Source organism: Mytilus edulis, chromosome 12 (assembly GCF_963676685.1).
Source record: "Mytilus edulis chromosome 12, xbMytEdul2.2, whole genome shotgun sequence".
NCBI classification, from domain to species: Eukaryota; Metazoa; Mollusca; class Bivalvia; order Mytilida; family Mytilidae; genus Mytilus; species Mytilus edulis.
The window spans coordinates 1,433,627-1,449,112 of NC_092355.1; the positions used below are offsets into that span (position 1 = coordinate 1,433,627).

Here is a 15,486-nt window from a genome sequence, read left to right on the forward strand (position 1 = left end):
ACAACATTGAGTTTGTCACATTACAAAATAACAAATACTTCTTTTACACGTTTTACTGTAAAACACGTAAAATAAGTATTTGTTATTTTTAGATAATTTTTAAAGGAAAAAGGTGCCAATCTTAAATGTATGAAAAATCTGGAAATTCATTTCCCGCCATGTTTTCAATATCTGATATCTCGAAAGCAAGCTCACAAACCCTTATTTGTTTCTGTTTTTTGATTGCTTTGTTAAAACACTATCAATTTATCACAGTGTTTTAAAAATCTTGTTTGTTGAAACTGAGTAGCGAACATCCTTAAACAGTGACCTGTTCGGTTGTTTACATAAGACTTGCATAAATATTTCAACACTAACAATGTATGCGGTTAATTAATGTTCATCAAATCCGTACACTATTTGATCGTTTAAACAATTGTATTGGGGCGTTAGTGATGATTCTTTAATTGAGAGACAAAAGGTGCGTCTGGTGTACACAGTTTTTAATATTTCTGTTGCTGTAAGTTAATTGGAATTACATGAACTGTATATAATATTTGCCTTTTCAGAATATAACGGACTATGGGTATTTTCATTGTTCGCACCCCAAAATGAAAATAACGTCACGTGTACTTCAATGGTTAAATTTCCATTGTTTATGGCATTTTAACCAATCACGACATTTTGGTGTAAACTTTTGAAAATATCACCAAGGATGCATTAGATTCTGAAACGGTGAATTGATTATATGTTTGACGTATGCGTTCATTGTTGACATCATTACATGCAACTACAAAAGCTTTACTCATTTTATATAATAGCTCTAACGACATCAAATAAACAATACGCTAAGAATGTTTTATTTCCTATCTGGATATCACTATTAGCAGATAACGTAATAATGCATACATATTGTCTTTAGTTTGACTACATGATTTTACTGGACCCTTCAGATACCTTTTTAAATTAATCTTTAATACTTTATTTCATATGGGCTATTTGGAAAATACGTAATAAATGCAAATTCGATAAAATTAAACTGAATGTACAGTCTATACAGGCTTTGCTAAAACTGCACATGAAAAACGAATTAAAATTTCTTCTGCTACGCTCAGATATAAAGTATATATGCAAAACGAAAATTAAATTCTTTATCGAAAAGATTTAGGAAGATGTACTTAGTTCTACTGCTCTAAACGAAAGGTGTGTTCGATTCCATATATACGTATCTTATCTTATTGTAGCTTGTGTATAAAGTAGTGAACAATATGTTATTATAACAGAAAGAAAAAAATGTAATTATTATTTAAATCTATGTCTGTGCATATTAGTTACATTAGTAAATTACCACATATATTATGCTTTGTAATACATTTGTACTCACCAAATGTGTTTTATCCTTTTTTTATAATCCATAAATATATGTTAAAGAATACTTTCAAATTCTGTTCAATCACATCAAAATTCTTCAAGTCAAACTATAACTTATTTTCGCAATCAAATTTTAAATTATTTCCAGTTTAAATCAACACATGTTTGTTCAATGAACCGGATATACGATAGTGATTTTATACAGTGATCTTATCAGGTGTGAAAATCAATTGTATTGGTTATTTAAATATAATTATGTATGTCAAACTATTGTATAAACTCATTTGATAATTTCCCTGGTCAAGTGAGGCTGTTAAAATACAGGGGCCCCTAAGTATGCGACCGGGGCTACGTAGGTATTTATATATCAGGAAAAAAGCTAAAATAATTATGAAGTAACATTGTAAATTGATAGATAATTACATTTTACTTATAACATTGTTGTTATAATATTCCGAAAGTGCACATTGATAGAATACAGATGACTTAGGGAATATATCTTTGACACAAAATCAATGTTTGCGCAAAGAAACAGCTCTTGTATTGCTAGTTATATCAAAGTCACATAAAGTTCCACAACACGGAACAAACAAACATCCACCTTAATGGAAGTTCAAGACGGTCATAAGCATGAGTTTAAACAAAGGTCTATATTGGCACGTATTTGCTTCTTATGTTATATAGCTGTTACTACAGATCAGAAACTTATTCCAATATAAGGTATAAGTTAAGGCTTGTATGATTTTTGTTTTGTCTTTCCTCTTTTTATGACAAAGTTGTCTTATTAATGATTTGTCCATTGGTTTTTTAAAACGCATACTGGCTATTGTCTACCATTGCCATCATTTAGTTTGTACTGTTTTAATTGTTTAATAAAATAATATATATCTTTTAAGGATAAAATTAATGGATAACATTTCGCTATTGATCATGATCATTTTTGTTATATATAATATTTTTGTTCATGTGTATAATACGTGAAAATTTCTAAATGACGTTAGTTTTATAATTAAACTAAATATGTTAATGTCAGTTTGCCAGAATGGTATTGGTATTATTTATTTATGTAGGTTAATCGTACTAGCTTGATATATATTCATAGTTTATTAAGACATGACGTAGGCTTTCATGGTGTACATGTATACATATGTATTCTAAGGTTTAACCCTAACAATCCTTCTGCCTATCGATACTTTTATTTTAGCGTTGCGCAAGTCATGTTTTCCTTTAACATGTTTAATGTAAGATGGCATTATAACACTAAATTAATGGATGGATGTGCTTAAGTTGATTAAATTCTCTGAAACATGACATTTTTATAATCAATTGTTTCTGGCTTGTCATGGTTTCCCAAAGAGTTGTTGCAAGGGTTCCAAACGTATAAAAAGCATAATGTCCTCTCTACACGAGAAATTAGATTTAAAGTCTCCATTCTACCTGATTAACGTATTTGATACATTCCACACAATTAGACTGACGCCCAACTTTACCAAGGGTTTTTACACTAGTCATTTTCGGTCTCGTAATAGCTTGCTGCCAAAGCTCTATGTTGAAGGCCGTACTTTTACCTATTAAAATGAAAATATCAAGCTCCGAAGAAAATTGAAAAGGGAAGCAAACTCCAAATATTAAAAAGCTTTTACACATGAAAACGAATGGATAACAACTTTCATATTCCTAGCTTGGTGCAATATCAAATTTGAATATGAGAAAGAAAGAAAGAATAACAAGGGCAATATAAAATATAAATAAGAGAAAGACAGAATAACAAGGTTAATATCAAATATAAATATGAGAAAGACAGAATGACAAGGGCAATATCAAATCTGAATATGAGAAAGACAGAATAACAAGGTTAATATCAAATATAAATATGAGAAAGACAGAAAAACAAGGGCAATATCAAATGTAAATATGAGAAAGACAGAACAACAAGGGCAATATCAAATAAAAACATGAAAAAGACAGAATAACAAGGGCAATATCAAATGTAAATATGAGAAAGACAGAATAACAAGGGCAATATCAAATGTAAATATGAGAAAGACAGAATAACAAGGGCAATATCAAATGTAAATATGAGAAAGACAGAATAACAAGGGCAATATCAAATAAAAACATGAAAAAGACAGAATAACAAGGGCAATATCAAATGTAAATATGAGAAAGACAGAATAACAAGGGCAATATCAAATGTAAATATGAGAAAGACAGAATAACAAGGGCAATATCAAATCTGAATATGAGAAAGACAGAATAACAAGAGCAATATCAAATATAAATATGAGAAAGACAGAATAACAAGGGCAATATCAAATGTAAATATGAGAAAGACAGAATAACAAGGGCAATATCAAATGTAAATATGAGAAAGACAGAATAACAAGGGCAATATCAAATGTAAATATGAGAAAGACAGAATAACAAGGGCAATATCAAATCTGAATATGAGAAAGACAGAATAACAAGAGCAATATCAAATGTAAATATGAGAAAGACAGAATAACAAGGGCAATATCAAATGTAAATATGAAAAAGACAGAATAACAAGGGCAATATCAAATGTAAATATGAGAAAGACAGAATAACAAGGGCAATATCAAATGTAAATATGAGAAAGACAGAATAACAAGGGCAATATCAAATCTGAATATAATGACAAAGACAGAATAACAAGGGCAATATCAAATGTAAATATGAGAAAGACAGAATAACAAGGGCAATATCAAATGTAAATATGAGAAAGACAGAATAACAAGGGCAATATCAAATGTAAATATGAGAAAGACAGAATAACAAGGGCAATATCAAATCTGAATATGAGAAAGACAGAATAACAAGAGCAATATCAAATATAAATATGAGAAAGACAGAATAACAAGGACAATATCAAATATAAATATGAGAAAGACAGAATAACAAGGGCAATATCAAATGTTAATATGAGAAAGACAGAATAACAAGGGCAATATCAAATCTGAATATGAGAAAGACAGATAAACAAGGGCAATATCAATTGTAATATGAGAAAGACAGAATAACAAGGGCAATATCAAATATAAATATGAGAAAGACAGAATAACAAGGACAATATCAAATATAAATACGAGAAAGACAGAATAACAAGGGCAATATCAAATGTTAATATGAGAAAGACAGAATAACAAGGGCAATATCAAATCTGAATATGAGAAAGACAGATAAACAAGGGCAATATCAATTGTAATATGAGAAAGACAGAATAACAAGGGCAATATCAAATATAAACATGAGAAAGACAGAATAACAAGCCTTAGGGCAATATCAAATGTAAATATGAGAAAGACAGAATAACAAGGGCAATATCAAATGTAAATATGAGAAAGACAGAATAACAAGGGCAATATCAAATCTGAATATGAGAAAGACAGAATAACAAGGGCAATATCAATTCTAATGCAATTATTTTGTAACAATGGTTCTGATTGGATGACAGTAAGCGTAAAATTCTCTATCTCCTTGTCTGTAACTAAGGAAGCCGACATTTTGAATTGCTGAATATATTGACATGTAATTTCTACAATAATAAGCCAAAAAACTCACATGTTGCACCTAAAAATCTTCTTTTTATCAAATTTTATTACATTCTGAAGTGGCACAGAAGGCAGAAAACGCCCGGTGTTTATGTTTGACGCCGGAAGCATACCTATGACGTCACCTAGTGTAGGGACCAAAGAAGATAACATCTTTCCGCGGAATTTTCTTTAATGAAGATTTTACACTGAAATAATGATTGAAATTTAATAATAAAATTGTTTTGCATTAGAATAGAGATAACTGTATTGTATTTGAAGCTTTGCGGACGTCCATCGGTAGTTTTACTGTCGCAAATACCCGTTTACCTGTCTCCGCTCCGCGTCGCCAGGTAAACTAAATTTGCGACAGTAAAACTACAGATGGACGTCCTTAAAGCTTCAAATACAATACAGTTATCTCTTAAATATAAACATGAGAAAGACAGAATAACGAGGGCAATATCAAATATAAATAAGAGAAAGACAGAATAACAAGAGCAATATCAAATATAAATATGAGAAAGACAGAATAACAAGGGCAATATCAAATCTGAATATGAGAAAGACAGAATAACAAGGGCAATATCAAATGTTAATATAAGAAAGACAGAATAACAAGGGCAATATCAAATCTGAATATGAGAAAGACAGAATAAAAAGGGCAATATCAAATATAAACATGAGAAAGACAGAATAACAAGGGCAATATCAAATATAAATATGAGAAAGACAGAATAACAAGAGCAATATCAAATATAAACAGGAGAAAGACAGAATAACAAGAGCAATATCAAATATAAATATGAGAAAGACAGAATAACAAGGGCAATATCAAATATTAATATGAGAAAGACAGAATAACAAGGGCAATATCAAATGTAAATATGAGAAAGACAGAATAACAAGGGCAATATCAAATGTAAATATGAAAAAGACAGAATAACAAGGGCAATATCAAATATAAACATGAGAAAGACAGAATAACAAGGGCAATATCAAATGTAGATATGAGAAAGACAGAATAACAAGGGCAATATCAAATGTAAAGATGAGAAAGACAGAATAACAAGGGCAATATCAAATGTAAATATGAGAATGACAGACATACAAAGGCAATATCAAATGTAAATATGAGAAAGACAGAATAACAAGGGCAATATCAAATGTAAATATGAGAATGACAGACATACAAAGGCAATATCAAATGTAAACATGAGAAAGACAGAATAACAAGGGCAATATCAAATGTAAATATGAGAAAGACAGAATAACAAGGGCAATATCAAATGTAAATATGAGAATGACAGAATAACAGAATAACAAGGACAATATCAAATATAAATATGAGAAAGACAGAATAACAAGGGCAATATCAAATGTAAATATGAGAAAGACAGAATAACAAGGGCAATATCAAATATAAACATGAGAAAGACAGAATAACAAGGGCAATATCAATATAAATATGAAAAAGACAGAATAAAAAGGGCAATATCAATATAAATATGAGAAAGACAGAATAACAAGGGCAATATCAAATGTAAATATGAGAAAGACAGAATAACAAGGGCAGTATCAAATCCAAATATGAAAAACAAAATTCCTCTGAACCATTAATATAGGTCAGAAATGCATTGGAAAATATATACATATAACCACACCTATTTTTCGAGAAAAATGAACTCGATAATGCTTGCTTCTGTGGTTTGATTTAAAGTAATGAAAGTTATCGTGCACATGTTTTGGTTTGTTTTGGCAAGTCAGAATTCTTCTAAAATGTATATGTTTCATAATATGCTGACATTATCAAAACAAGTATTAATAAATACAACTTTTGATGTCATGCTGAGTGTCCAAGGACAATAACTTAAGGAAACATATGAAGAAATGTTTGTTCTTTCGGATGTGTATGCAAAACGTGTTATTAATTATGATCTAGCGCAATATACTATTGTTTCTGATGTCTTTGACCTTCTGAAAAGCCATCCCTTGTTAAATTTTATGAACGCCATCACAACATGGTAGACCGTTATAGAATATCTGTATATATATAAATATGATAGATAACGATTGACAAGTTTCAATTGTCGTAAAGACATTCCCGTCCTCTTTTTCCCCAATTGTGATTTTTCACACGGTAATAACTTACACAAACGCACAACGGGTGCCTTATACATGTTACATGGAGCGGGATATATTTACACTATCAGAGCACCTGAGTTCAATGCGAGCTGTGTAGGGGTCTCCTTTTTTAATTCTTTTTAGTTCCATGTTATTTTGAAGTGTGATGTTTTTTGTTGGTTTTTTTTCACCATTTTTTCGACTTATGAGTTTGAATGTCCCTTTTGTATATTACTTTGAATCCAGTCTTATTAAATATAAGTTTGAGAACCTATGTATTAAGGATATGTATTTGAAACATTGAAGTGAGAAATTTTTAATGAATAGTTATTGAAACCAGTATTATCCAAAACAAAATATAAACAGGTTTCCTTAATAGGGTGTGTTTGGTAATTTTATGTCTTTATTAATCGTTTCCAACTTATTTGTTTTATTCAAGCGCCATTTATGGGTGTCATGTAGACGGAAAGCGCGTCTTGCGTACCAAATTTTCTTTGATGAGGGTTGTTTAATCTCCTTAAAAAGAACAAATATATCGTCTTATTGTGCAAATGATAATAAGTGGGGGGAAAGTAAATTACACAGAGCCGGTTTTGTAAAAGCAATCAAAAAAGGTATTTCTAGCCTTTGACCTCAAATCAATTATTCAGGAAAGTCTTTTATATAAATTTCAACAGTTCAAACAATTCACTTGCAGTTAAGTCCGTACTGTTCAGTGTAAAGGTAAAAAATACTACCGAACAGTTTGACATATATACTTCATAGATCTGCACACGAATTGTTTGAGTGACCCTCTGCTGTTTTTTTTTTTTTGTGTTTTTTTTTTTAATTTAGTCGGGGTGTTGTCTCTTTGACACATTCCCCATTTCCATTCTCAATTTTATTTGATCGCTATCATATACTTTACCGCAGCAATTAAGTCTGAAAGACGGAAAAGATTTAATAAATTTTTGGTAAGTCTTTGATGACAGTTGTTGTCCAATCGTTTGATATGTTTGAGCTTTTGATTTTGATTTTTCAATTTTATTACGGACTTTCTGATGTTTTCCTCTAAGGTTTGTATTTGTGTGATACTACTTTTAAAGAAGATTAAGGATGTTCGCTACTCTGTTAAAAAATAACAAGCTTTTTAAAAGATTGTTATGAATTGATAGTATATAAGTAAAGAAACTAAAAAAGTAGAAAAAAATGGAGGGTCTGTGTGCTCGTTTCTGAGATATAACCCATTGAAAATGTGGCAGGAAATAATTATCTCTCGATTTTTCTTACTTTTAACATTGGCAACTATTTGTTTTAAAAAAAATGAAAAAATAACAAGAATTTTATAAAATTTTGAAATATGGCTTTTTAACCAATATGTAATAAAATTATGAAAAGAAGAGTAGGGGTTTATGGGCAATTTTTTTAATGACAATACCTGGATAAAACCAGAGGATTCCGAAAATCTTGCAAAAAATCAAAAAAGAGAGGAGCAAACATCCTTAAGATTACTGTTTCTGCTCAAACAACTTAGCTGGTTAGGGTGCAACAAGCAAAAAACGTGTTTTATGTTGAGTTACTCTAGAACTTAAACACAGGCAGGTGAATTGAATACATGTAAAATTATGTAGATAGGTTTGCAAAACATGTTTGTACACCATATAAATAGAACCAACTAGTAATGTCCCAACTTCATTGACATTATGAATATATTTAATTGACGAAATTTTGTTTACGCACGTCAAACACCAGATGCTTTGTTTGCAGGTGCTTGTTAAAGTTTGTTGTCATTAATAAAACAAAGGTGTTAATATCTCTTCATATATAGAATAGTCATACTGTGCTTGCTGAAGTAATGTATCGTCATAGAACAAGGAAAACCAGATCTTTCCGAATAAATCTGTTACACTCAAAGAATTTAAATGTCAGTCAAAAACCAAGTGACTTGCATGATATAAATATAGCAACTTCTTTACGGTTATATAAAATGTGTTCTGTTTTGAGGCCTTTTAAAATTCGAACAATCGACAAACTTGAAAAAAGACCCTAGCTTACATAAAAATAACATAAACAAACATATAAGCCAACATCCCATGACAGGGCTTTCTTTAATTAGAAACATATTTGTTAGAAATTATTATCTTCCTTAATGTTTGAAAATAATGATTGGATTATCAAAACATTTCTGTTGTTGACAAATTTACAAGAAATGTCAACTTGCCTGTCCCAAGTCAGGAGCCTGTAATTCAGTGGTTATCGTTTGTTTATGTGTTACATATTTGTTTTTCGTTCATTTTTTTACATAAATAAGGCCGTTAGTTTTCTCGTTTGAATTGTTTTACATTGTCTTATCGGGGTCTGTTATAGCTGACTATGCGGCATGGGCTTTGCTCATTGTTGAAGGCCGTACGGTGACCCATAGTTGTAAATGTCTGTGTCATTTTGGTCTTTTGTGGATAGTTGTCTCATTGGCAATCATACCACATCTTCTTTTTTATATTAGATTTGCTCACTGTTATTATCAAAGAAAAAGATTAAACAACATGTTGTGTTTTTCACACAAATATGAAAGTGTGGAACAATGTAGAGAAGTATGTATTTGTCGTGGAGGTGCATTCGATTACTGTAACTGTATCAATATAACATCGAATGCACCTCCTCGATTACGGTAACTGTATCAATATAACATCGAATGCACCTCCTGGATTACTGTAACTGTATCAATAAAACATCGAATGCACCTCCTCGATTACTGTAACTGCATCATTGTAACATCGAATGCACGTCCTCGATTACTGTAACTGTATCATTACAACATCGAATGTACCTCCTCGATTACTGTAACTGTATCAATATAACATCGACTGCACCTCCTCTATTACTGTAACTGTATCATTATAACATCGAATGCACCTCCTCGATTACTGTAACTGTATCATTATAACATCGAATGCACCTCCTCGATTACTGTAACTGTATCATTATAACATCGAATGCACCTCCTCGATTACTGTAACTGTATCATTATAACATCAAATGCACCTCCTCGATTACTGTAACTGTATCATTATAACATCGAATGCACCTCCTCGATTACTGTAACTGTATCATTATAACATCAAATGCACCTCCTCGATTACTGTAACTGTATCATTATAACATCAAATGCACCTCCTCGATTACTGTAACTGTATCATTATAACATCGAATGCATCTCCTCGATTACTGTAACTGTATCATTATAACATCGAATGCACCTCCTCGATTATTGTAACTGTATCACTGTAACTGTATCATTATAACATCGAATGCACCTCATCGATTACTGTAACTGTATCATTATAACATCGAATGCACCTCCTCGATTACTGTAACTGTATCATTATAACATCAAATGCACCTCCTCGATTACTGTAACTGTATCATTATAACATCGAATGCACCTCCTCGATGACTGTAACTGTATCATTATAACATCGAATGCACCTCCTCGATTACTGTGACTGTATCATTATAACATCGAATGCACCTCCTCGATGACTGTAACTGTATCATTATAACATCGAATGCACCTCCTCGATTACTGTAATTGTATCATTATAACATCGAATGCACCTCCTCGATTACTGTAACTGTATCATTACAACATCGAATGCACCTCCTCGATTACTGTAACTGTATCATTACAACATCGAATGCACCTCCTCGATTACTGTAACTGTATCATTACAACATCGAATGCACCTCCTCGATTACTGTAACTGTATCATTACAACATCGAATGCACCTCCTCGATTACTGTAACTGTATCATTATAACATCGAATGCACCTCCTCGATTACTGTAACTGTATCATTACAACATCGAATGCACCTCCTCGATTACTGTAACTGTATCATTATTCGCTGGGTATTATTTGTCAGCATTTTTAAAGGTAATACCTGATTTATCAGACTTGATTTACAGTGAACCAATATCACAAGAAACAATCGTACAGAATTAAAACAGTGTAAAACAAATGTTAATAACAAAAAAGGGAAAATAACATAAGGTCAGACAACATGAACTACTATATCACGATGTGAGTCACAATAGTTGTTCCAGAAGGGGTACGCAGTGTTGAATTCGTCGATAATAACAGACGAGTGTCTTCGCAAACACCACAAAACTCGATTTAACACAAACGTATGTCGGGACATCAAACAAAAGCTTAAAAAAATGACATTTCAATATCGTTTTTGTTTTGTTTTTTCTAAAAGAAATTTGCCAGACATGTAAATTCAAACCACTGAAGTATTTTGAAATTCAGCGAAATTCATTATCTAGGTTAATAAAGAAAATAACGGTTTATAAATTTCTATCAGTTTAGTGTTTATTGTCCCTAGAAGTTATTAAAAAAGAATTCTACCAAAAATTCTGCTCATCAACTGGCTAAAAGACAGTTATATAAATAAAGAAATATAAGGCACGGCACTATCTGTTTTGAATGCTGCACTGTATTCTGTCTTGTTTTGAAGCCTTTCTAAAACTCAGAAAAACTAACATTTCACAAAACTTTGAAAACAGCCCCTAGCCTACATTATCAAAACATGAGTGATAAAAACAAAGAAGATAATACCCCTGCATATGTTTTTTCTTAAAAAAGAAAAATATTTGTAAGCATTTATTATTTTCCTAAATGTTTGAAAAAAATAATAGGATTTGTTTTGTTTTAATAGAAGGTACTATGTCTTGCTAGCTGTCAATATTGTAGAAAAAGGAATAGATGACATGTTTGTTTTTCACACACGTAGAAATCATCATCAATGTTTGTAACAGTCTAATAGAAGTATGTCTATGTTAGGGTAACAGGACATGTGACAGACGGAAACTTCGGAACATGAGGCATATATAAACAACGTATGAAGCAGTGATCGGGGAGGACGTGCGCCCTGCGCCTATAGCGCATATTGACAAGAAATGGCGCATACAGTGACAAATGCAAGCGCCCACGTGGCGCACGATATTTTTCACTTCGTTTCGAAACGTTTAGATATTGTCAAATGAATTTCCGATCGTGTTCCGTGCCGCCATGTGTGTGTACACAACTGTGTAAATGTTCCTCCAATAATAGGAGTACCTATATAATTTGGGACGTCTCGGGTGTTTCCCTATGATAATAGAACCATGCGATTTAACGTCTCGCGTGTTTTCCTATTGTAATAATAGAACCATGCGGTCTAAGTAGTATATATTGTGTGGCAGCAGCAAATATTTTTGCCACGTTGACAAAAATTTGTTCCCGCTAGCAAAATTGTATAATATATTTGTTGAATAATATCAAAATATTGGATTTTAAAATTTGTAGAAATATAAAAGACTGTTTTGATTTTTTCACACGTTGCATTTTGCAGACGTCAAGAAAATTACATAATATAACTGTTGTATAATATTAAATGAAAATTTTGTTTTTTCACTTATAAAAGAATGTTTTGATTTATTTTCCATCGCATTTAACATATAGACAATTTAAATTGTTAATATTTTGGATAAAGAAGTTAAAAGTAAAACTGAAAAAATAGAAGATTAAATGACTTCGCGTTGAGAGAAGAAATTTTATAAAACTTTTAAGTTTCATTTGTAACAAAAATGAATAAGAATTGAAAATATATTAATTAACCCTAACCCTAGCGTATATTGTAAAAACTATTATTATTATTTATTAAAACAATCCATACTCAAACATTAATTAAACCTTATCCATCTACCACTCTTATCCCAACCATATATCACGGAATTAATTACCCCTAATTTATTCCCTAATTAGACTATTGTTTTTATTTCTCATCCGGGTATTTAATTCCTCAAAATATTTGCAAAATGTCACCCATCAACACCATGTTTATATTCATCATCATTTGTTTCACAATGTCAGCTGTTTCATGCTCGCATGAATTGAGAGATGTATGCACAGTGGAGGGGGATACTCTCCATTGCAGATGGACTGGAGCAGGGCTCTACAACACCAGAATCCGACTAGATGTAAAGAAAGTCGTATTCGAAAGATTTTTTGTTGCCGGACAATTGGACCTTGCAAATAATAGAGACCTGCATTCAATTGAGATCAAACAAGGAAATTCTAAATGCAGCAATGTTTTAGCAGCACCAGAAACAATAACAATTGTTAATGGTATACATTGTGATGTAAGTATATAGGAAATTAGAAAAGAATAACAGAATAATAAGAGCTTTAAAGTAATCACGTAGTATTGTCTCTATATGTAAAGTGACTAGAAACAACCTAAACTATGAGCAGATCTTATATATTATTTATTAATTTTATTGTGTAAAACATTTCTTACATTATGTATATTTTTTTTTTACAGAATGGAGTCATAGCTTCTACAACAACAACAGCAGCAACAAGAGTAACACCAGGATCCACATTGTCAATCGGCACCACTGATAAACAACTGGTAAGCATTTATCTGATATTTTTTTAATTAAAACGTCCGTTTTGTTTTCTATTTTTATTAGGAAATACATGTACATGAACGAGTCAATTTGTATTCTCTATAGTATAGTGCTTAAAAACAAATTAAAATGTGAAGGATAAGATTTTTTAATATCAACATTTTCATGAAATACATGATTTTATTTCTTTATTTCAGAAGTCAACACCACATGCACAGGAGGAAGACAAGGGTCTAGATAATATTAAGATCATTCTTATAATGATTTTTGGTAAGTATCTAAATTTAATTTATTTATTTGATTGACAAACAATATAAAAATAAAATAAATAAATAAAATAAAAATATATACATGTTCTAATAAAAACACTTATTTATAAATAAGAAAAAGATGCGGTATGAGTGCCAATGTATTATAGATCAAAGTATGACCTTCAACACAGAGCAAAAGCTCACACCAAACAGTAAGCTATAAAGACAATTCAAACAGAAAAACCAATGGTCTAATCTATTTATATATATCAATATATTTTATAATTTTTAAAGTAAGTGACATATTCAAATTTATCTTTACAGCATCTCTAGCATGTGTTATGCTCTTGTCGCTGATGTTATTTTGCATCTGCAAAAAGAAGAGAACTGCAAAAACCAATTTCCGCCAACACCAATTCTCCTTCAATGTCGATGCAGATTCACTATCCGAAATAGAAATTGCAGATTTTGTTAATACACCAAAAAAAACTGTTTAAGTTAATATCTATCTCTGTATTTACTACTTTTTAATTTGTAGAATATATCCTCATCGCAATTTATGAAAGGCTTCAAGAAATTATAAATTATTTTTTTCCACCACGTGAAAATAACAGACGAGTAGCCCCAGCACAACAACAACCACCAAGAATATTGAGAAGATCAAACAGGATATCTATTCGGCCACAGAGACTAACCTATGATTAATTTTCTAAACTTTTAAATTTTATGAAATTTTTTAAATTTTTTTTCTAAATTTTATATTTTTTTTATTTTTTTTTTTCTAAATTTTATAATCTTTTTTCTAAATTTTATAAACTTATTTATACACTGTTATCTAAATTTTAATAATCACTGATGAGGATGTATTCTACAAATCTACTTATATTATGAAAAATTATATCACCAAAACTTTTCAATTTTCTTTCATTTGATTTATTTGGATTAGTTACACTTTATTTTAATTAAAGAAAAGATTTTGATTATACTCGCATTTCTCTACTCTCATTTTATTATATTGTAAATAGTAGTATACATGTAGTTTGTTTTTATAAATTCACCTTAGTTTATATGTTTCATGCTCATTCAAACCATAAATTTCATTATAAATCTATTCTTTTCATTAAATAATCTACTTTCTCTGGTATTAAAGTTCATTATTAATCTATTCCTTTCATTAAATTATTCTTTTTAGTTTTCCATTTACATATGTTTAGTTTTGTAATAGAAATAAATTAAATTAAAAAACAAATATGATTGGTATTATTGTATATATGTAAATAATATATATATGTATATAATGTTTGGAGAACTTTTTGTTTTTATGTTTACTTTATCATCATTTTCATCTTTGGAATTTTTTCATATGAGAATTTACAGCATCCAAATTTAATTACAACATATTATCGCATATTTTATCATATTGTGTTTGCTTAAACTTTTTTTCTTTTGTTTTTATTACTTTTTATAGTGCTATATGATTAAGTTAAACCTAGAGATAAATATATAAAAATTCTTGATTTGTAACCGCTGTCATGGTGCTTTCTATAACATGTTTTATGTGAAAAAAAATGGTGCATTACAAATGATGTAAGTTTTTTATAACCAAATTTCATTTGATAGTTCTCTTGTTTATATTATTTACAATTGTTATATAAATAGTGCAGAAAACTTGATTTGTTTTGAAACTTACTATGTTGTTTCATGGAATAAAGTATTTGTATTTGATATGTGTTAATAAATTAGACTTTTCTTAAACTTTTCCCACTGCATTGCTACCC

The 15,486-nt window shown here is 30.3% G+C and overlaps 2 protein-coding genes and 1 long non-coding RNA gene across 4 annotated transcripts in view; 2 read left to right on the forward strand and 1 right to left on the reverse strand.

The window, feature by feature from the left end:
• LOC139499401 (uncharacterized) overlaps window positions 1–15,486 on the forward strand; it is a 333,926-nt gene that overhangs the window by 115,189 nt on the left and 203,251 nt on the right. The gene's annotated exons all lie outside the window — the stretch shown is intronic.
• LOC139499395 (uncharacterized) lies at window positions 12,225–14,419 on the reverse strand. Its single transcript, XR_011658182.1, has 2 exons — window positions 14,307–14,419; window positions 12,225–13,091 (listed from the first exon to the last, which is right to left on the reverse strand). It is a non-coding gene; the product is annotated as an uncharacterized lncRNA (long non-coding RNA).
• Window positions 12,864–15,433, forward strand: LOC139499392 (uncharacterized). Of its 2 annotated transcripts, none has more exons than XM_071288070.1 (4): window positions 12,864–13,187; window positions 13,370–13,459; window positions 13,655–13,727; window positions 14,033–15,433. In XM_071288070.1, the coding sequence occupies exons 1-4, from the start codon at window positions 12,864–12,866 to the stop codon at window positions 14,203–14,205; spliced, it is 660 nt and encodes a 219-aa protein (XP_071144171.1). In that variant the 3' UTR covers window positions 14,206–15,433. The 2 variants fall into 2 exon arrangements, with proteins under 2 accessions (XP_071144171.1, XP_071144172.1); XM_071288071.1 differs by having other exon boundaries at window positions 14,247–15,433.